The sequence below is a fragment of the Micromys minutus genome (genome assembly GCF_963924665.1).
Source record: "Micromys minutus genome assembly, chromosome: 8".
In the NCBI taxonomy this organism is placed as follows: domain Eukaryota; kingdom Metazoa; phylum Chordata; class Mammalia; order Rodentia; family Muridae; genus Micromys; species Micromys minutus.
In genome coordinates this window covers 43,094,606-43,116,031 of record NC_137977.1, presented here as the reverse complement: position 1 = coordinate 43,116,031, position 21,426 = coordinate 43,094,606, and the positions used below count along the sequence as shown (strand labels likewise).

At 40.4% G+C, this 21,426-nt stretch overlaps 1 protein-coding gene across 1 annotated transcript in view; it reads right to left on the bottom strand.

Moving 5' to 3' along the window:
• The window catches only part of MEGF10 (multiple EGF like domains 10), a gene marked incomplete at its 3' end in the record, with an annotated part of 152,035 nt that overhangs the window by 22,453 nt on the left and 108,156 nt on the right, over positions 1-21,426 (bottom strand). The window contains exons 10-13 of the mRNA XM_080920011.1: positions 20,147-20,321; positions 18,774-18,894; positions 17,836-17,999; positions 15,360-15,462 (exon numbers count right to left, since the gene is read on the bottom strand). Coding sequence (XP_080776137.1) covers positions 15,360-15,462; positions 17,836-17,999; positions 18,774-18,894; positions 20,147-20,321 — 563 coding nt within the window. The remainder of the gene's footprint in view (positions 1-15,359; positions 15,463-17,835; positions 18,000-18,773; positions 18,895-20,146; positions 20,322-21,426) is intronic.

Below are 21,426 nucleotides of genomic sequence, written 5' to 3'. Positions count from 1 at the left end.
CAGTAAATATCTTCAACAAAATTGTAGAAAAAAACTTCCCCACCCTCAAGGGTGAGATGACCATGAGCTCAAAAGAAGCCTTCAGAACCCCAAACATATTGGACCAAAAAAGAAACTCTTCCTGACACATAATAAAAAGAACAAGTGTTCAAAACAAAGAAAGAATACTAAAAGCAGTAAGGAAAAAAGGACATGTAACATATAAAGACAGACCAATCAGAATTACACCTGACTTCTCAACAGAGACTATAAAAGGTAAAAGATACTGGACAGAAATAATACAGACACTAAGAGAACACAAATGTCAGCCAAGGTTACTATATCCAGCAAAACTCTCAATCACCATAGATGAAGAGGCCAAGATATTCCAGGACAAAACTAAATTTACACAATATCTGAACACAAATCCAGCCCTACAAAGAATAATTGATGGAAAACCCAATACAAGGAAGGAAACCACATCCTAGAAAAAGCAAAAAATAACTAAGCAAAGAAAAACACAAAGACATGATTCTACCTCTAAAAGCAAAAATAGCAGGGAACAGCAATCACTATTTCTTAATATCTGTTAACATAAATGGACTCAATTCCCCAATAAGGAGACATAGACTATCAGACAGGATACATAAACAGAATCCAGCATTCTGCTGCATACAGGAAACTCATCTCAGAGGCAAAGACAGACACTATCTAAGAGTAAAAGGCTGGCAAAAAATCTTCCAAGCAAATGGCCCCAAGAAACAAGCTGGAATAACCATTCTAATATTGAATAAAGTAGATATTCAAACAAAAGTTAACAACAAAGGTAAGGAAGGACACTTTTTGCTCATTACAGGAAAAATTTATCAGGAGGAACTCTCAATTCTTAACATAAATGCTCCAAATACATATTCATAAAAGAAACCCTACTGAAGCTCAAAAAATACATTGCACCACACACAATAATAGTGGGAGACTTCAACACCCCACTCTCATCAATGGACAGATCATGGAAGCAGAAACTGAACAACGATGCAGTGAAACTAGCAGAGGTTATGAACCAATTGGAATTAATAGACATCTATAGAACATTTCACCCTAAAAGAAGAGAATAGACCTTCTCAGCACTTCACGGCACCTTCTCCAAAATTGACCATATACTCGGTCACAAAACAACCCTCAGTAGATGTAAGAAGATTGGAACACTCCCATGCATCTTATCAGATCACCATGGACTAAGGCTGATCTTTAATAACAACAAAGAACAAAAAGCCCACATACACATGGAAGCTGAACAATGCTCTACTCAAAGATAGCATGGTCAAAGAAGAAATTAAGGATTTTCTATAATTTAATGAAAATGAAAACACATTATACCCAAACCTATGGGATGCAATGAAAGCAGTACTAAGAGGTAAATTAATAGCTCTGAGTGCCTCCAGAAAGAAACTAGAGAGAGCATACACTAGCAGCCTGACAGCACAGTTCAAAACTCTAAAACAAAAAGATGTAGATACACCTAAGAGGAGTAGATGGCAAGAAATAATCAAATTCAGAGCAAAAATTAACCAAATAGAAACAAAAAGAACCATTAAAAGAATCAACAAAACCATGAACTGGTTCTTTGAGAAAACTAAGAAAATTGATAAACCCTTAGCCAGACTAACTAGAGGGCAAATAAAGAGTATCCAAATTAACAAAATCAGAAATGACAGTGGAGACATAACAACTGAAACTGAGGAAATTGAAGAAATCATCAGATTCTACTACAAAAGCCAAAACTAAACAAATCTGGAAAATCTGAAGGAAATGGATACATTCCTAGACAGATACCAGATACCAAAGTTAAACCAGGACCAGATAAACCATCTAAATAATCCCATAACACCTAAAGAAATAGAAGTCATCAAAAGCCTCCCAACCAACAAAAGTCCAGGACCAGATGGGTTCAGTGCAGAATTCTATTAGACATTTATTGACCACCTAATACCAATACTCTCCAAAGTATTCCACAAAATAGAATCAAATGGAACACTACCTAACTCATTTTTTGGAAATGATGGAAAGATCTTATATGCTCATGGATTGAAAGGATCAACATTGTAAAAATGGCCGTCTTACCAAAAGCAATCTACTGATTCAATGTAATTCCATCAAAATTCCAACTCAGTTCTTCATAGAGTTGGAAAGAGCAATTTGAAAATTCATCTGGAATAACAAACAACCTAGAATTTTGAAATCTATCTTCAACAACAGAAAAACATCTGCGAGAATCACCATCCATGACCTTGAGCTATATTACAAGGCAATTGTATTAAAAACAGCATGGTACTGGTACAGAGATAGGCAGGTTGATCAATGGAACAGAAGATCCAGAATTGAACTCTCATAATATGGTTACTTGATTTTTACAAAGGAGCTGAAAACATTCAATAGAAAATAAGACAACCTCTTCAACAAATAGTGTTGGCTCACTGGCAGTCAGCATGTAAAAGAATAAAAATATATTTTTTCTTATCTCCTTGTACAAAGCTCAAGTGCAAGTGGATCAAAGATCTCCACATAAAACCAGGTACACTGAAACTATTAGAAGAGAAAGTAGGGAAAATCTTAGAACACATAGGCACAGGAGAAAATTTCCTGAATAGAACACCAATGGCTTGTCCTTTAAGACCAAAGATTGAGAAATGGGATTTAATGAGATTGCCAAATTTCTGTAAGGCTAAGGACACTGCCAAGAAGACAAAACTGCAGCCAACAGGTTGGGGAAAAGATCTTTAGCAATCCCACATCTGATAGAGGTCTAATATCCAATATATACAATGAACTCAAGAAGTTAGACTCCAGAGAATCAAACAATCATATTAAAATGGGGTACAGAACTAAACAAAGGATTCTCAATTGAGGAATACCGAATGGCTGAGAAGCATCTAAGGAAATGATCGACATCCCTAGTCATCAGGGAAATGTAAATCAAAACCCTGAGCTTCCACCTCACACCAGTCAGAATGGGTAAGATCAAAAACCCAGATGACAGCAGATGCTGGTGTTGATGAGGAGAAAGCGGAACACTCCTCCACTGTTGGTGGGGTTGTAAACTGGTACAACCACTCTGGAAATCAGTCTGGTAGTTCCTTCAAAAATTGGACATAGTCCTACCTGAAGACCCAGTTATTCTACTTCTGGGCATATACCCCAAAGATGCTCCAACATACAATAAGGACATATGGTCCTCCAGGTTCATAGCAACCTTATTTATAATAATCAGAAGCTGGAAAGAACCCAGATGCCCTTCAGTAGATGAACGGACACTAAAATTGTGGTATATTTACATAATGGAGTACTACTCAGCTATTAGAAACAATGACTTTATGAAATTCTTAAGAAAATGGTTATATCTAGAGAATATCATCCTGAGTGACGTAACCCAGTCATAAAAGAACAGACATAATATGCAGTCACTGATAATTGGATACTAGCCCCAGAAAGCTCTAAATACCCAAGAAGCAAGTCACAGACCATATGAAGCTCAAAAATAGAAAGGCCAAAAAGTAGAAGCCTCAGTCTGTAGGGAAAAAAAACCCAAAAACAACAAGTGTATAACACCCACTCAGAGTGGGGTACACCTAGATCTTAAACCATTAATAACTCAAGAGCTAAGAAGATATCCTTTTGGCAATTTTTGGTATATAACAATCATTATGTCCAAGAAAGCTTTGACTATTTCCATGTTACGTTTTGTTTCACATGTAATTTATGCTTATGGTAACTAGTAAAATTTCAATGCACACTGTCCAACCTTTTAAAAAAAATCAGGTACTGACAAGAATGTATTCATATAGTTTTATGCCAAAATGTTTTAAAAATTTACACATATATCTCTCTCTTTTGAAAATAAAGTTGTAAGAATAAAAGTCAGTTAAAAAAAAAACCAAAAACAAAACAACAAATAACACTGACTGTTCTTCCTGAGGTTCTGAGGTCAATCCCCAGCAACCACATGATGGCTCACAACCATCTGTAATGAGATCCAATGCCCTTTGTTAATTTGTCTGAAGATAGTGACAGTATACTCAGATACATAAAATAAGTAAATATTTTAAAAATTTTATTTCACATTGGATAGATAGAGGCAGAATAGCCCAGCCAATACTGTTTATGTCCTTTTGTCTAAGTAGCTCTTATGAAACTGTATGGAGCGATTTAACGTTTTATTTGGTAAATAAAGAACCCTTAAACTAATTGGGACCCAATAAACAAACCCCTATTGGAAACTAATCTGCGAGAGAAAAATAAAGCCAGGCATTGCTGGAGGCAGAGGAATGTTTCATAAATTCATATGTGAAGAACAACAGGGATCTCTTTGTGACGTCCTAACTCCCAGAGACCTTCACCTGCAAAGAAGATGCTAACGTGGGCTGCACTGGCACCTGCTGGCCTCAGACCACGGGAGAACACAATGAGGACATGTTCACTCTTGTTTTCCAGAAAGCTTGGTGACCCTGCCTAGAGGATGTCAGGCAGACCGTACCACATGTCTCCTGTTTTGTGGGGAGAAGTCATTGTGCCCTGAACCTAATATGGATGTCATTGTAAACGACCAGAAGTATGTCACCAGCCATTGCTGTAGAATCATAAATCCCTCCTTTTTCCTGTCTCTGGGTTCATCTTTCAGGAAGTCCTTATTAGGGAAAAGGCTGGCAAACCAGGCCCAACTCCATTTTGTCCAAGTCAGGTTAGCAACAGACTTTTATCCCAGAGGCAACCAGTTGAAGATATAACACTGACTGGGGACTAAGTGTTCCCCACAGGAAAAGTAAATGAAACTGGAACCTGCTATGTTTTCCTATGTTCATATACATCTTACATTTCACAACCTTTTGGGAAGCTGAGACAGGTTACCACATTCTGTACTCTCTGAATGTGAAGTACCAGCCATGGAGTCTCAGCTGATTGTTTCAAACCAATACCTATACCATATAGAATCACCAGAGATATTCAGAGGAGCTTTGAGCTCAGGAGCGAGCTGCAAATGTGAGCTCTGTTTTATGCCTAAAGGAAATACTGACTAGTGTAACTAACCTGCCTGGGGCTAAATCCCTCTCAATTGGAATTTAGGTTTGCCATTCTCACTGGAAGCCAGGACTCCTGTTTGACAGCCAAGGTAGTAAGGAGCCACCTGCTTCAGAGATTCAGATAACCTTGCGCATTTTGACCCAGAGCCATTCAGGCTAATCTCAAGTAGAAGCCTAAGGATGTAGAGCCCAAACAATGACTCAGATAACCTTGTGATCAACCTAAAAATTAGTTATGACTTCTCAATCCTCTTTGTTAAGCATGGAATGGGGTCTGAGGGTTGAGACATGGCCATTTAAGATGATTTTATCAACTGTTGGCCAGATCATTCACCTTACGCTTAAATTCAGCTATAATATACTAGCTGTATTAGTCAGGATTCTCTAGGGAAACTGAAACTATAGGATAATCTCTGAGATAGATAGATAGACAGACAGATAGGTGGAGATAGAGATAGATATAGAGATAGAGATAGAGATAGAGATATCATATACACTCTGGTTTATTAGAGTGACTTATGGACTGTGATCTAGCTATTCTAACAATAGCTGCCTACCAGTAGAAAGTCAAAGAATCCGAAGGTTGTTCAGTTCATAAATCTGGATGTCTCAGAATACCAAAGAATTAGGCTTTAGTGCCAGTGAAGGAATGAACTTGCTGGTAAGAGGAAGGGTATGCAGGCAAAAGCAAGCCCCTCTTTCTTCCTTGTGTTTTACACAGGCTGCCACCTGAAGGTGGGGCCCAGATTAAAGTTGGATCCTACACAGGTGCACCCAGCCACTTGGGTTACAGTTAATTCCAGATGTAGTCAAGTTGACAACCAAGAGTAATCATCACATTGGCTTTAAATATTATAGGTTAAACATGATTGGTAGGTAAGCACACAGAGCTAGTTATGAAAAATGACTAAAGGCCAGATGTAAATTAAGTGCTCCTATGTTTGGTATTTGATTTCTCTTCCCTCAAGAAACTCAATCAGCTGGCTAGCACATCCATCTGTTATGGTCAACTTCATCAAGGTAATTTTTCCAATAAGTAAAAAGTACCAATGAATAGCGAAAAGATCCACTGGGGGGAAAGCCCACCACATTCTGCATGATATACCCATCATTTTGTGTCAGAGACTGCTTGCCTGCAGTTGTAAAAGCATATTTCAACAGGACCAAGCATGCATTTTAAATAGCTTAGACTTCTTTAGTTTTAGGATTGGGAAAGAAACTTACTGTTGAATGTAAATTATAAACAGCCCATTTTCTGTTCTTTCTTGGAAATTCAACTCTCTTTTTTTATTCTGTGTAGTAAAGAAGTCATTGTTTTTTGTAGATGTTGACCCCTAATCTATTTGAACACAAGTGTTAGAGATGAGACAAACCCACAGAAAAATAGGATGCTATCTGTCCTCTGTAGCATTCTTTATCCTATAGACTTACCTCTCCTCAGATCCTCCGAGCTTCTTGTCATCTCTCTAATTATACATTCATGGAAGGGCATAATAAATCTATTATTGGTCCTATTTTTCTAGAGATTACTAATACTCCAAGAAGGTTCATGTTTTGAGAGTCTAAGAAATAAATACCAAAGCGTAAAACCTCAGGCAATGAGAATCACAATTAAGTCCTGATGAAGTGCTTCTTTGAATCACCTCCTGGCATCAGTTGTGTGTGGCATGCTCCAAGATCATTGCTGGAAGAATTGTGAGTTTGCTTTAACACCCCTCTCCTCTCATTATTTCTATTGATTTCATACTTGTCAGCTTTGTGAAACAGATTTTTGTTTCTCTATTTGCCAAAGATGAAAAGAAATTTAAGTCAGTATGCCTTCTAGGAGGCTAGATAGTGCTGGCTTGTAGGTGAGACATTCTCCAAAAAAAGTTAACTCCAGGGTGATAAAGCCCTAGGTCACACACTCAGCTTTCTCTAGTGAACTGGATCAAGGAAGAGGGAAGATAGGTCTAGGCTGAGGGAATACTGGCTACACAACTCAGAGTCCCAAGAAGTACGCATAAGTACTCAAGAATTACCAACATTAGGAAGAGTTGAAACTTAGGAACTAGAAATTTCAAGAGAAGCATCTGGACAGCCGTGGACCGAGGGAACATAGCTAAGAGTATAATATTGTTGAAGGGGACCCCCCCACACACACATGTTATCAGAGGTCAAATGAGGAATGGCATGAATACATTTGTGTTTAATAGAAGAGTGGATGATGTTGTGAAGAGATAAGTCTTGAAGACAAAAAGTTGGGAGGATGGAGATTATTGAGGTGACAAATGAAAAAAAATGAGAAGACACAGAACAAAACCACCTACAAGGGAAGAATTCTATAGACAGATGGAGAAGATGCAGATGGAAAGTTCCTCTCTTCCCTACCCTACCCAAACAACCCATTCTGTCAGCTGTGATAGTGTGAAAGTCTGGCTGTGCTGTCTAGGAACATACACAGAGTGTAATGCTCAGCCCTGGGTACCAATGTGTCTTGCTTAAGAGAGGTGATGCTTTTAGTGTTCTCAGGGACAGTGTATGCAGAGAGGATGTGGGCCAGATAGTAGTGGGAGAGCATCTGCCCTGAATGTGGGGGCTCAGAAGGGCAGAAGTCAGAGCAAAAAGGTCCTCATGACATAGGTCCTTGTGTGTGCACCTTTTCCTTCCTGTATCAGGGAGGAAAACTTTTGTGGGCTGGGAGCCATTATCCCCAACTAAAGAGAATTAGGAAAATGATGAAATTCTCTAAGACAATTTCTTTGGTTTGTTGACCTAGGGACAGATTAAAAACTTCAAAACTAGTTGCTTTGGAAAATAATTTCTTAAATATTTAAAGGAGGGGGCGAATGGGAAGAGGGTGGGTTAAGAGTTGGAAGCAGTTTTGCTCAATGGAAGCACTTCTTCCTGATAAAATTTTGAATGCTGATAAGGGGATCTTCGAGGGAATGTTTTTGCCAGGACTGGGGACAAAGAACCCATTGAAAGGCTTCTCAAGTTGCTAGGCAATGGCTGAATGACCGTGATAAACTTCAGCTAGGCAGCACTAAAGAAATGCTCATGCATTTAATGCCCGATGCATTAAGCTGGGGACCTCCACAGAAAACCAGCATTCCTTGGGCACTTGTGATTGTGTGAATGTACTAAATAAATCATAGGGCATGTCATTATTTCTCCTCTTCAAAGACATAGCACCAAATCCTCATACTAATATCACAATATCTGGCATGCTGGAAAATAAAGAAAATAATTTTGATTCTATGTCCTGATCCCAGGCAGCAATCTATTAAATGCATGTTAAAGTCAAACAGATATCTTTTAATAATAATTGGGGTAGGTGAGTGGGTGGGAAGAGCCATGGTATCTGGTCATAAATTCACTAGTTTCTCAGTCACCACCATCATCTCCAAAGTGTTGGAACAGACAACAAAGGCAAATGAGTCACTGCATGCCACCTCTGACCACAGTTTGTCCTGACAGAACAGGGAAGAAGCTGACATTAGTTTATGTCTTCACTCCCAGTACACAACCACCATGCTGGTGTAGGGCAGGGAGACACTCACACCTGGTTATTGAGTGTTGACAAAAACGTCTCTCTCAGTCATAGACCACGGGGAGGCTCACATCTGTAGCTGCAAGCCCAGCACACTAACAATCAGTGCTTGTCTTAGTGCAGCTCTGGGTAAGAGCAGACAGCAGGCTGTGGAGCAGAGTGGAAAGACTGGGGGCTTTTCTGGAACCGTTCTCTCTTCACAGACTCTGTCTATCAAGTGAGGACCTGCTTTCCATGTGTCCAGACCTAGAGGGTCCCAGAAGGGAGTCATTTACACTTGTGGTTAATTGGGTACTTACATGTTGACTAAACCTTCTCATGTAGTAATTGACTTTAACCTGGACTATTATATATAGAGAACTATTATATAACTCTAGTTGTATGTATGTATTATATAACTCTCTCCAAACCCCTTGAGGTCACTATTTAGGCATCGCTGAGGGGCTAAGTTTCCAGAAAGCTACACTGGAAGAGATGAAACCCAAAGGTAGATTTTATTTGCCTCAGTGGTCACGACGGTGTTTCGGGCAGAACCTTGTTATCAACATGCCCATGGCTTCTCCTCTCAGGTCTCCCATTTCTGGATGGGCTTAGGTGAGGTCCCCCCACCTCTGATTCCATTCTGTGTTCCCGTCTCCCTGCTCTACCATGTTGTGTGATCCCACTCACTTTCCCAAGGGTATCAAGGGCTGGTGTGATGTTCCCCCTTCTGACAGTTCGGTATTCAGTTTTCCTGTTCTGGTACATTCTGGTACAAATACACCTCTGATCTTCCTCCTTCCTCTTGCCACTGCTATGAGGCTTCTGTGGAGACGTGGTCCCCTAGCTCCATAATTGATAATCAGGAAGGTAAGATGTACCAGATTCCATTAAACGAACTGAAGAATGCCTCTCTCTGGGCTACTGGGCTATCTTTAAATGACAGAAAGGACCACCAAGTCATGTTGTGCATGTAGTGCATGTAGACAAGTGCCCCAAGTGCCAAGGAGAGGATCCTGTGAGATTGTCAAATCTTTCCAAAATTTGCAAAAAAAAAAAAAAAAAAAAATGCTTCATGGACTGGTAAGAGCATCCTTCTCTCCTCCTCTTCCCTACCCCCCTCTCTTCTACTCTCCAAACACCCATTCAGTAGGTGTTAGATGGCAAGGGAACATGCAAATTCGAAGCACTTCCAGGTGACAGTGATCTTGGCCAGAGTCGGGAACCAGGCCACAGACTACACGTGTCCTCAGGCAGCTGGAATGAAATGGTGATTAGCTGTAATGCTGTGAGTAGGTGTTCCTGGATGACTGAATCCTGAGCAGAGAGAGGGAAACACAACCTGTTTCTACTGTTTTTAGGAAACACTTTATAAAGCCTGTTACTCCACGACTACTCTGGAAAAGTGAATGTCCACGTACATCTGTCTATCTACATAAAACTGTAGCTCATCTGGAGTTTCTCCATCACTTCTGAAGAACTAGTTTCAGTTTATAACTGTGTGGGATGTGTTTGTACACACACGAGGTACAGTATGTGAGTGCATGTGTGTGTGTGTGTACTGTGTGTACTGATGTGTACAAAGCCCAAGACAGCCTAGGTAGCCATGATCACAGTAACGTGTGCCCCAGAGATTCAGGAGAAGTAAAATGTATATTACAGCGACAGCGCATGTCATTTTCCTCACACTTTCTTTCCAATGACATAATTCATTGACCTAAATTGTCAATAAACTAAGGTTTATCTGTATACACCCTGTATGTAGTAAACATGCATGTCCTTTCTTTGTGTATTAATTTTAGAAAGAGAAATTAGAATATTGAAATGACTTTGGGTTTTTGTTAACATTCACAGTATTACATTTCCTATCTTGATAAAACATTCTAATGTTTGTAGACCTGTTTTTCTTTATTTAAAAAACTATTTGAAATTGTATATAATTATTTCATTTCTCCTCCTTCCCTATCCTCCCTCAAACCCCATCTTATATCCATCCCTGTTTGCTCCCTTTTAATTTTGTAAGCTTTCTAAAATGTAATCATTATTATGTATATACAGATACACACACATATATATAATTTATTATATTATACATATAATATATATTTATCTATAATATTATAATATATAATTTCAATGAAGTTATGCCATTCGAGCTGACAAGGCCCTCCCTCCCTTAGTCAAGAACCATAAACTATAGTCCTGCTTTTAAAATCTCAGTTCCTTTAGGAAGACCCAAACCTGAGATAACACTGCAAAGTTCTGGATGGTGTTGACTCCAGGTTAAGAAACCAGACTTTCTCCAAAGATGGGGTGATGGCTGTGCAGTTAAGTATAGGAATGGACTCCCCTCTGCCTCCAATCTCCCCTTCATGGGGATCCCTGACTGTGTCCTCACTGGCTGAAGACTTTACTACTTTTGTTAGCTCAGTCAGGGGAAGAGCCCTGTATTGTAGTTCTCTGAGAACACCTCCCTGTTCCATCAGACTGGACCATCTCTAGCAAGCAATCTTTAGCATGGCACCTAGAACAATCTCAGCAACAAAGAAGAAAGGAGACCAATCCCTGGGCTTCCCAGGGCTTATGGTAATGATTTGGCTGAAACCTGGCTCCTTGGTGAGAAACAAAGCCTCCTTCCAGTTGTGAAAAAAAAAATCTTAACAAGGAACTTACTCAAAACACACTTATCGGTGAAAAAGATGAGTCTATTCATGGCCGACAATGAAATGATATCCCATGTAAATATTACACAGAAACTGTTCTTTCTGTTTAGAAAAAGTAATCCAATTTTCATTCTGAATGTGATTTGTTTTTACACTTTCTGAGACTGTCCCCCTTCCCCCACACGCATATGTTTACTTGTACCAAATGTGTTCTATGAGTGTGGGGAATGACTTTTCAGCAGGCTCAGGGACTGAGATCTACTTGTAAACCTAGGCCCATGGAAGACCCAGAAAAATGAGGCACTAGGACCACTAGGCTCTCTTGCGAGTAATGGAGACATAAGTACAAGTTACAAAGCAAAGAGATAGGAGAGGGAGAGAAAGAGAGAGAGAGAGAGAGAGAGAGAGAGAGAGAGAGAGAGAGAGAGAGAGAGAGAGAGAGAGATCCATGACATGAGACAGGAAGCAGGCTGATCACAGATGGGCAGAGGATTATCCGATCACATTGTGTGGCAAAGCCAGTGCATTTCCCACAGGAGCCTGGTAGGTCTAAGGCCAGATGGGGGATAATTTGTCTTACTCCATGACCCAGACTGTGGAATGCCAGGAACACATTTTCTGACTGGCCTTAAGCCAACTCCTCTCTTGCTTCCCCTTGTGTACTAGGATGTGCCGTTTACAGCCTGGCTTTAAATCATCAGAGCAGGCTGACACGAGTTCCGACTGGTATGATGAAGGCCACCTCACATTCTCTATGTATTTATAAGACAAAGGTAGATTCAGTACAGTTGGGCACAAATCAAATAATGTGGCCTCTCTGCTAGGATCCCTCTGAATTTACCAGATAATAAATGCTATTTTTCTCACTAAAGTCACTGAGAATTAAATACTGGTCTGTCCATTTTGCAAAACCCAAGAACCCTGGTGAAATCACAGATGTTGTCTAAGGCCTGACAGGATCCAGCTCCAGCATCAGTGATGGTAAGGTTACGGGGATATAGAAAGGTGGACTTTCAGGGCATAAATCCAAGTTCACAAGGCAAGAAGGAACTACAGGGACAGGGGCCTTGAGTCCATGGGTCACTCCTACTGACAGCAAGTGAATTCCTTGCACAAGCTAGTCCTATCTGATAAGGTAGTTCTAACACATGACACTTCATCCCTGTTTTCTTCTATCTGCAACCGAGGAAGCTCTCAGCAAATTCTGGGAGAACTAAAAGATTCCGGTGAAGGAGTTGCTGGTGACAGGTCATGTTTGTTCATGTGAGGATTCGATGTGATTAAATTTCTAGTGCTCCCCAAATTAATCTATCAGCTAAACCCCATTACATTTCCATTTTGCTTATTTCTAGAAACTGATGTATAGATACTAAAACCCATATAAAAATTTAAGGGACCAGCATGACTGAGCCAACCATAAAAAGGGAGCAAGACTGGAATGTTCACACTTCTCCCAATTTAAAACTTCCTACAAAGCTGCTACAATCAGTGAAGGATTTTACTAGTCTGAAGACAAACATACAGATCAATTAGATTGAATAGAACAGTTAGAAATCAGCGTCATGTCTGTGGGAAACTGACAAGGAAGAAGTTAAGACGTTCAGTGGGGAGTAGAATGGTCTTCAAAACTGAACACAGGGTCCCCAGTGAAGGAGCTAGAGCAAAGACTGAAGGAGCAGAAAGGGTCTGCAACCCCATAGGAAGAACAACATTATCAACCAACCAAACCCTCCAGAGCTCCCAGGGACTAAAACACCAACCAATGAGCACACAAAACTTGGTTGACAGATCTTTATGCTAAAGCACTCAGCTTTAGTTACGAGATCTTGTGGGAAAAAAAACCAGTTTGATTATGCCATTTTAAATATAAACAAATTTGTGCCTTTAAATAACACTTAGCAGCCTGGCATTTTTTTTTCCTTCTGAATTGCTATGAAATGTCATTATCATCTTTAATAGAAAACTCAGTTTAATGGAATTTGATCTTTATTCTCAGAATTTATTAATATGACAGATAATTGAAACTAAAATTTTATTTGTTTTTGTTCAGTAAGAGCCATCTCCATATCTACTGTATAAACCGTTTGCTGCTTAGGTTTTGATTTTTCTACCTTTACTACTATTGTTCTTATTACACTCTTTCCCTAGGGATTCATGTTTTGTCTTTATACATTAAATCTAGATGCTTTCTCACCACTGAAACAGAGCACCTTGTCCCCCCAGTTTTAATCTAGATAGAAGTAGACAGTATTTGTGAAATAGAAAGTAAAATTTCTTCTCTTGTGGGACAGTATGATGGTTAACTGATAGCAGTTAATTTGTAAATGCATAGCTGCTAGGCTAGTCTACATTTCAGTTGCCAGTGTTCAAGACAAGCATTTGTTATAGTGGCTACAAGGTAATGCTATTTAACAGTTGAACTTGCTGATTGCCTTTTGTACCTACAACATAATAGTGGTTATCACCATTGGCTAGGCATTTGGTTTTATCATTATAAAATGTTACTAGGGCTTCCTTTTGGAACTACTTTCTTAGACCCCATTAAGGAGAAAATTTTTCATTGTTTTTTTTTGTAATCATAAAATCTTTCATTTCTACTTGAGTCATCTTGCCCTAATAGTTTGTGAGATTTAAGTTTAACAAACCAGTTTGTGGCATTTTATTTTATTTTATTTTATTTTTCATTTGCTTTGAAACCAGTGTTTCATTATTAAATTAGATCCCCAGTTTTAAATGTGAATTTTTGACAAAGTACATTAATCATAATTGTTCTAGTATCATTTAATAACAGCTAATTTCAAAATAAAACCTCCTGAGAATCAATGATCCAAAATTAAAAATCACAGTGAAAAAGCTAAAGCTCTTTCTTTTTTTTTGAACAACTTTATTTTAAAAACAAAGATAAATGTACAAAATTTTAAGCATTTTTGCATTAAAGTATACAAATAGGAAAAAAAATAAAACTAGTTTAGATAGTTGTGAGCCACCATGTGGTTGCTGGGGATTGAACTCAGGACCCCTGAAAGAGCAGCAAGTGCTCTTAAACACCGAGTCAACTCTTGATCCCTCAGAATTGATACAAAAAAAGCACAAGGTAACAAAATTTAAAAAATTTTACAAGGTAGACTATGGGAACAAAAACTTCCACTTTGAACACTATGAAAATAACAAAGAGAAAGCAAATAATAAGAAATTTTTGCAAATCTTGTCTGGTAAAGATTATATAATGTGGTCTTAGAACTCAATGATAAAAAGAAAAATAACTGTTAAAAATTAATGAGGGATCTAAATGGATATTCCTATAGAGAAGATTTGTAGGTGGTCAATACATGCACAGAATGAATCCTCAGCCACCAGAGGAACACAAAGCAAAACCCCAAAAGGTACCACTTCACACCCACAGAGATAGATGTCACCAGAAAGACAGATGTGTTGGTGGAGATATGGAAACGCTCGGATATTGCTGGTGGGAAGGCAATGTGGTTCTGCAAGAAGAGTAATGTTCTTGCTCATGATTTACTCTGGGCTTTGAAGATGGCACTAAATGTCTAAGCACACTTGTACATCATGAGTAAAAACATCATTCTTCTTCCAGTACCACTGATAAACTTCCAAGCTGAAGTCACAAAGCCACATAAAATAAGGAGGGATTTATACTGTGTTTAGAAATTTTGTGCTCAGTCATAACGTGAATGTGTCAGAACCCAAATTGTTAAGAAGAATACAGTTTTTAAACTAATTTCTAGGAAAGAGATTCAATATTTGTATATAAACTATATTAGTAGTAGTTAATAGTTTTATCTCTATAGTGATTCTAATTATAGCTTGTAAATTTATTTATTTATTTTTTCTCTCAATACTCAAAACACATCACAGAAATCTTGCTGGCCTACATTTTAGCAACCAGACCTTTCATGTCAGCTCAATAAAAGTGACTACTCTGGTTGACTGATTAGTCACACACAACACTTAGCATATCATAGCAAAAGTATATCCCCTTGCTGGGGACTTTACTGCACTTTGAATTTTTTTTGAAAACTGAGCTGTATGTGTTTCTTTGAAGAAACAAGCAACACCACTATATAATAAAATGTTGACTATCTTTTCTAAACACTGGTCCGAAGCCCCTACCTGACCATCCAGGGAGGCATCGGCAGTGGCCTGTAGTGGGGTGACAGCCATCTGCATGGCTGCAGTCACAGCGCTCAGCGCAGTTCAGCCCATATGTGCCATCCTGTAAGGAAGAGAGCATTAAAGCCAGCAATGACAAACCTAGGTATTCACTTGATAGGAAACAACAAGGGCCCTGACATGCTTCTTAGGAACATGCACCGCACCACGTCTCCCCATGAGCAACAGTAAGCCTGAAGAGGTATCATTTTAAAATCACTTCAACTCTAGCTTATCCCTGATAACAATAGTTGGGAGATTTGCATGGAGAAACCACTCATGCCAGCACATACATATGCATACACACAATAAATATATTTATATTTATATTTATATGCATGCCCACTTGACTGAGTCTTTTCTTATCATTACCACAACTCATACAAAATGTTCATTTGTCTCTAATTATTCTTACAATATAGTTTAGTCTTGCCTATAATTGTCTTCCTTAGAAGAGAAAAGAGAAAAAGGTCTTTTTGTAAAAAAGACACACGCGAGCGCGCGCGCGCGCACACACACACACACACACACACACACACACACACACATACATACCATATTCAAACATACAGGTAGACACTAGATAGACATATTAGATGGATGGTAAGTACAAAGATGTTACTATAGTAACATAGTAATATAATTACATAGAAACATAGTAATACAGTAATATATAGATGTTACTATAGTATGTAACTTATTATGTACTTATATATCTAATTTCTCTAGTGTGTGTTTGTATGTTTTTACATATATATATAAATACATATGTGTACGTAAATATATATGTATGTATATACACATACATTTATTTGAATTGTCAGTGGAATACATGACTTAATAAAGAAAACTGAAAATCTACTGTTGTTTTCTTTAATACATAGCTTCTTTTCTCAGAAGGAGGCTAAACTGTGCAGAACATTATGATTCAGAACTGTGAATGCACACTCCATTGGCAGCCTCCTCATCCACCCTCCAAGTACATTCTACTGTTGAGTAGTTCAATGAAGAGGAGACTCTTGGGTGATGGGCATGATTCATGAGGAAGAAGTGGAAATGCTTCTATTTGGAGGGAAATATTATTTTTTTTTATCCCAGATCCTTAGAACTGGTGTAGGATACTACAAAGGTCTCTGCATCACCCAATGAGAAAAACGGACACTAAGGGTGGGGACATGGAAACAGCATTACCAGGCAGTGAGTGTTAGATGATGTAATCATTAGCTTAGAATTTACTAAGCAAAGAAACCAACGAAGCCATTTATTAGGTCCCACTAATGTTTGACAGGATTGCACAGCAGTGAGCTCTGTTTTAATGGATGCCCCAGCACCACCAGACTTCCCAGGTTTACTAATATATCTAATGCAAAACAATGGGCAGCTAACACCGGGGTTTCCACTTTATCTATAATGAGGACATAAAAGACAACCTAACAGCCCAGCTCCAGGCATTGATAATAGGTTCACTGGTCTGAACAGACACAGCAAAACTGGCTTAACTCCTGGGGGCTTGGGAAGCACAGATTAATGCGGGTCAGGAGTCTTTTCTCCTTTAAAAATGGATTGTACTTAACAAGAGGAGGCCCAGAGGAGGAAAAAGCGGTCTGGTGGAAGCCCGGTCTCTGAAATGGCCCAATTCGAGAGTGGGGGTGTCACATTGTCATCTGATGATGTCCCGGGGGCAAGAGATCATATCACTGCTGCTAGGACGCTTGACGGCTCAAGAAGAAAGCGTGATGAAAACAGAAAAGAAGCCATCCAAGTGCTTTGGAAAGCTGGCATGCAACAGGTTACTACAGAACTCCCCGTTTCACTGTCAGCTAGCCTGCAGCAGCTATGGAGGAAGATGTGTCTAATGATGCACGTCTCCAAATTAGGTCAAGGGAAGGCAGTGCGCACCGAGGAGACTCCTGTGTCTCCAGAAATATTTACATTAGCCTATGCTGTTTCCAAACCGGCTTCCATCACTCCAGTGCACATTTCTGTGACACCAGCCACCGCCCCCTTCTCGACCCCCTGTCACTTCCCATCCTAAAGCCTGCAGATTTCCATTATAATGGAAACAATATACTGGGAGGGTTGACATTGACAGGCATAGACTGGGTGTTTGACCAGTGCTGCTGTCTGGCTGCCACCAAAAGAGGAGTGTTGAAGAACCAGAAAATGCTAGATTGGGGGGTGGGGTGCAAGGGGGTGGGGGATGGGAGATCAGCAGTGCAACAAAAGGAGAGAAGGAGATACTCCTCAAAGCCTGCCTAGCTGATTTCTACTTGATCCCTTCCCTTTCCAAGCCTCTAGATCAAGTCTTGTAGTAGTTACTGAAGATCCAGTCATACTCATTCGCCTTCAGTCAGGGAAAAAAAAAATCAACCACTGTACAAAGAAAGTCATCCGTCCTGCATAATCCTCCAGGCATGGCTACCCAGAGCACACATACCTGACAGGGAAATTCACATTTCTCCCCTCGCCATCCTGGAGCACAGGTGCAGGTCCCATCCAGTGTGTTGCAGGCCCCACCATTGAGGCACTGACACGTTAGGTTACAGCCAAAGCCCCATGTGCCACTGGGGCAGCTGATGGAACAGTCCACTCCGTGCCAGCCTGCATGGGCAAGAACAACAAAGCATGTGAGGAAACAAAGGCAACAGGGAGCTTCTCCGAGCCCTTCTGAGCCATGTCTCCCTGTGCCGACATCTTGGAGCTGCACAACAGCTCTGCCCAGCCCCAGGCCCAGCAGTAGCAGACAGCCTTGGCTCTACCACCAAAGGCCTCAACCAGAAATGAAAAGGAAGCCCGGAAGAACCAGCCAACTGTGCCGTGTGATCGGTCAGGGATGCCAATGCTGAGAAGCATCCCTTGGGCTCCTGGGAAGGATGTGGAGTGAGGTCACCTGCTGTGATGCTTACAGTAAAATGATGAGCTCTGTCTGTTTATATGAGAGGAAATGGAAGGCTTGTCCTTGGAAGATGAGCCCCCACCTTTGAAGCAATAACCATTAACTATGAAAAATGTGTTTCCAAGACCCTGGCTGCATTTGTGTATGGAGGACACGTTCTGTGCCACACATAAGATCTGTGCTGGCAGCTCTGCTTGTCATGATTCCAAGTTGGGCCATTTGGGGGCATAGACACGTCTGCTTGTTTACCCTTCCCTAAATCACGGACTCTTGACTTTGAAGGCTGGCAGCAACTTCAGACAGGACCGAGTTTGAGTTTCTTTTCTGGACTTGGGAAGGATGAGGGATGCTGAAGTCACACTTGTTTATTTTTTTCCTGTGGGGAGGGTTAGAGCTAGAACTCTCATTGGGGTGTCCTTTCCGTGACTCTAGGAGGTAACAGGACAAGGACTAGATAGAGTTCACATGCGTACTCTTACCTGCCTTACAGATACATGATCCATCCACAGGGGAACAAACAGCATCATTTTTACAGCCACAGCGAGAAGAGCAATTTATCCCATAGCGTCCCAGAGGACACGGAGTCGAGCAGTCAGTTCCCTGGATGAGAAGACAGTAGAACACGGGCTATTTTTACCAAGTGAATCCATGCCAGCACAAACACAGATTACTTTAGTAATGCTAATTATGTTCCTTCTCTACTTTTGACACTCTGTACTTCTGAAAGTTGCTGTAGTATACCATTCCTGTGCAAGTTGTAGAGATTCAGGTGTATTCTGGCTGCCTCATCATTTTGATAGTATATCAAATAGAACCTCTTTCCCCACAAAAGCCCAATAACTTCTTTAGATTTGTCTTTGTAACAGAATACCAAAATAAACCTTTCTCCATTGGTTATGCACGTAGATGTATACACATAAATTATAGCCATAAAATTATTGTCAACAAAATATAAGCACTTCCGATCTGGGTTTATATGCTTTTAAATGTTTCATGGGTCACCTTGTATAATATGTAATTTTGTTCATGGTTCAACCAAAGCAATACTCAGTCAGTGGCATGATTCAATTTACCCAGCAGTGGGCATTAAACATAGAACTGAGCTACTGAAGGTGACCCAGGGACATCTCATTTCAAAAACACGAAGTCTCTTAAGGCTAATTCAGTGGTCAGTCTGAGGATTGTGACATGATCAGAAAACTCTGGAAAGGTCTTCTGGGCTCTGTGACTTCACAGACCACTCTTTCTACATTATGTGCCCTGGAATGGCCACCACTACTCTTCAGAGTTCAGTGTTACAGTCTTTACAATGGGGAGAAAGGAATCACAGTAACCACTTCCCTTTTGCAACAGCTACAGTCATAGGGACCACAGGCACAATCCCAACCTCATGTGGTACAGGTACATTTGTAGAATCTGAACCCCCAAAGGGGCCTCTGCACCCAGTGTAACTGGCTAAAGTGTGTGAACATATCATAAATGCTCACCTGGCACATGCCGTGTCTTTAAGTTTTGTGGACTTCAAACAGAAGCCATTCAAAATCATCACTACTAACCATGTGAAAAGCTATTTCCTTGTTTCCGACAGGTCAGAGTGATCGCAGTAAATGAGGAATAGTTATAACGGGTCATACTTTCTGGTGTGTTCTAGTATTGACCGTTGATGGTTTCATCAGTGTTCGCAGCCATCGGTGGAATGCTGGAGTTACTTATCTCAAACAGTCCCCTTCCCACGAGTGCTGTGAATGGCTTGATCGCGTTTACTGGACTTCCTAGTAGCTCACAGAAACCATGCTGTCGCTAATTCTCCACCCTGCGCCACTCTCCTGCCTCCGGAGCCCAAGTGACTCACTTTGAATCCTGGAGCACAGGTACACCTTCCGTTCACACTGTCACAGTCAGCCCCGTTTTGGCAGCTGCAGATCTGCTGGCAAGCTTCCCCATAGAACCCAGGAGAGCATGTTTCATTACAGTACAGTCCAGACCAACCCGGCTTGCAGCCACACTCTCCAGACATGGGATGACAGCTGAGAGACACAGACAGATGAGAAAGAACAAGTCATTCCAGGGTAGACATGATACTTGAGGCATGCGTTGCTTTCTCAATGCTCACAAGTGAACATGGTTTAAACCTAATTCTTATGGATGATGTGACTTAATTAATTGCAGAAATGATGAATGAAATCAGCATCATGCCCTGGTCAAGTGACTACAATGACTGTATCCTTTGGTTTAAAATTCTTCATAATTGTATTACACTGACATCGCTAACATGACAGCACACTGACACTGACCAGCCCCATCCAATGCCAAGGCCACTGTGTGATATCCAAGGAATTCCAAAGGCCATGACTTTGCAGCATGCTTCGCCTCCAAGTCTGTCTACCTGGTAGGAAAGCAGCATCTGCTAGCTGGAACAGAAGCCACGTTGACAGGCCAGGCAGACAGCTGTTACTCCATAGCAAATGGGCATGTCAGCTGTGCTAAGATGCTCGTGTGAGTGTGTGGACACAATAAAGCGCTCTGTGGCAAGCTGGCTCAAAGCATGTGTGCTTCTTGACACAGGAAACCTTGACAATCAAGCTGACTCTGCTGACAATAGGAAGTTTGTGTAAAGATGCTCCCCCACCCCATGAAGCCCAAACCTTCCCCTTAAACAGAACAAACATCTGATAAATGGTCGTTCTAAAGGACTATTCATAGAATCTGTACTTCTAGGGAGAAAGGGAGACTTGTAAAAGATGAAGGCAAAATATTTAGATCTGTCTGCCTGAGTGACTTTATGGAAGGCACAAAGCCTTCTACCTGAAGTCACTGCTGGAGTCAAAGACTCAGACACACCTGCATGATCTTTTTTTTTTTTTTTTTTTAATGTATGAGTGTTTTGCCTGCATGTATATATGGGCACCATATTTGTGCCTTGTGCCCACAGAAGTCTGAAGAAGGCTTCAGATACCCTAGAGGTTGAAGTTACAGATGGTTGTGAACCTCTCTGTGGGTGCTGGGAATTTTTCATGAACAGCAAGTACTCTCAACTTCATAGCTGCACACCCCAGAATCTTATATTCCATCTGTGCATTTCCCTTTTTCCTTTCTCCTCTCCTTCAGAAAAAGCTAAGAGAATGGATGCTT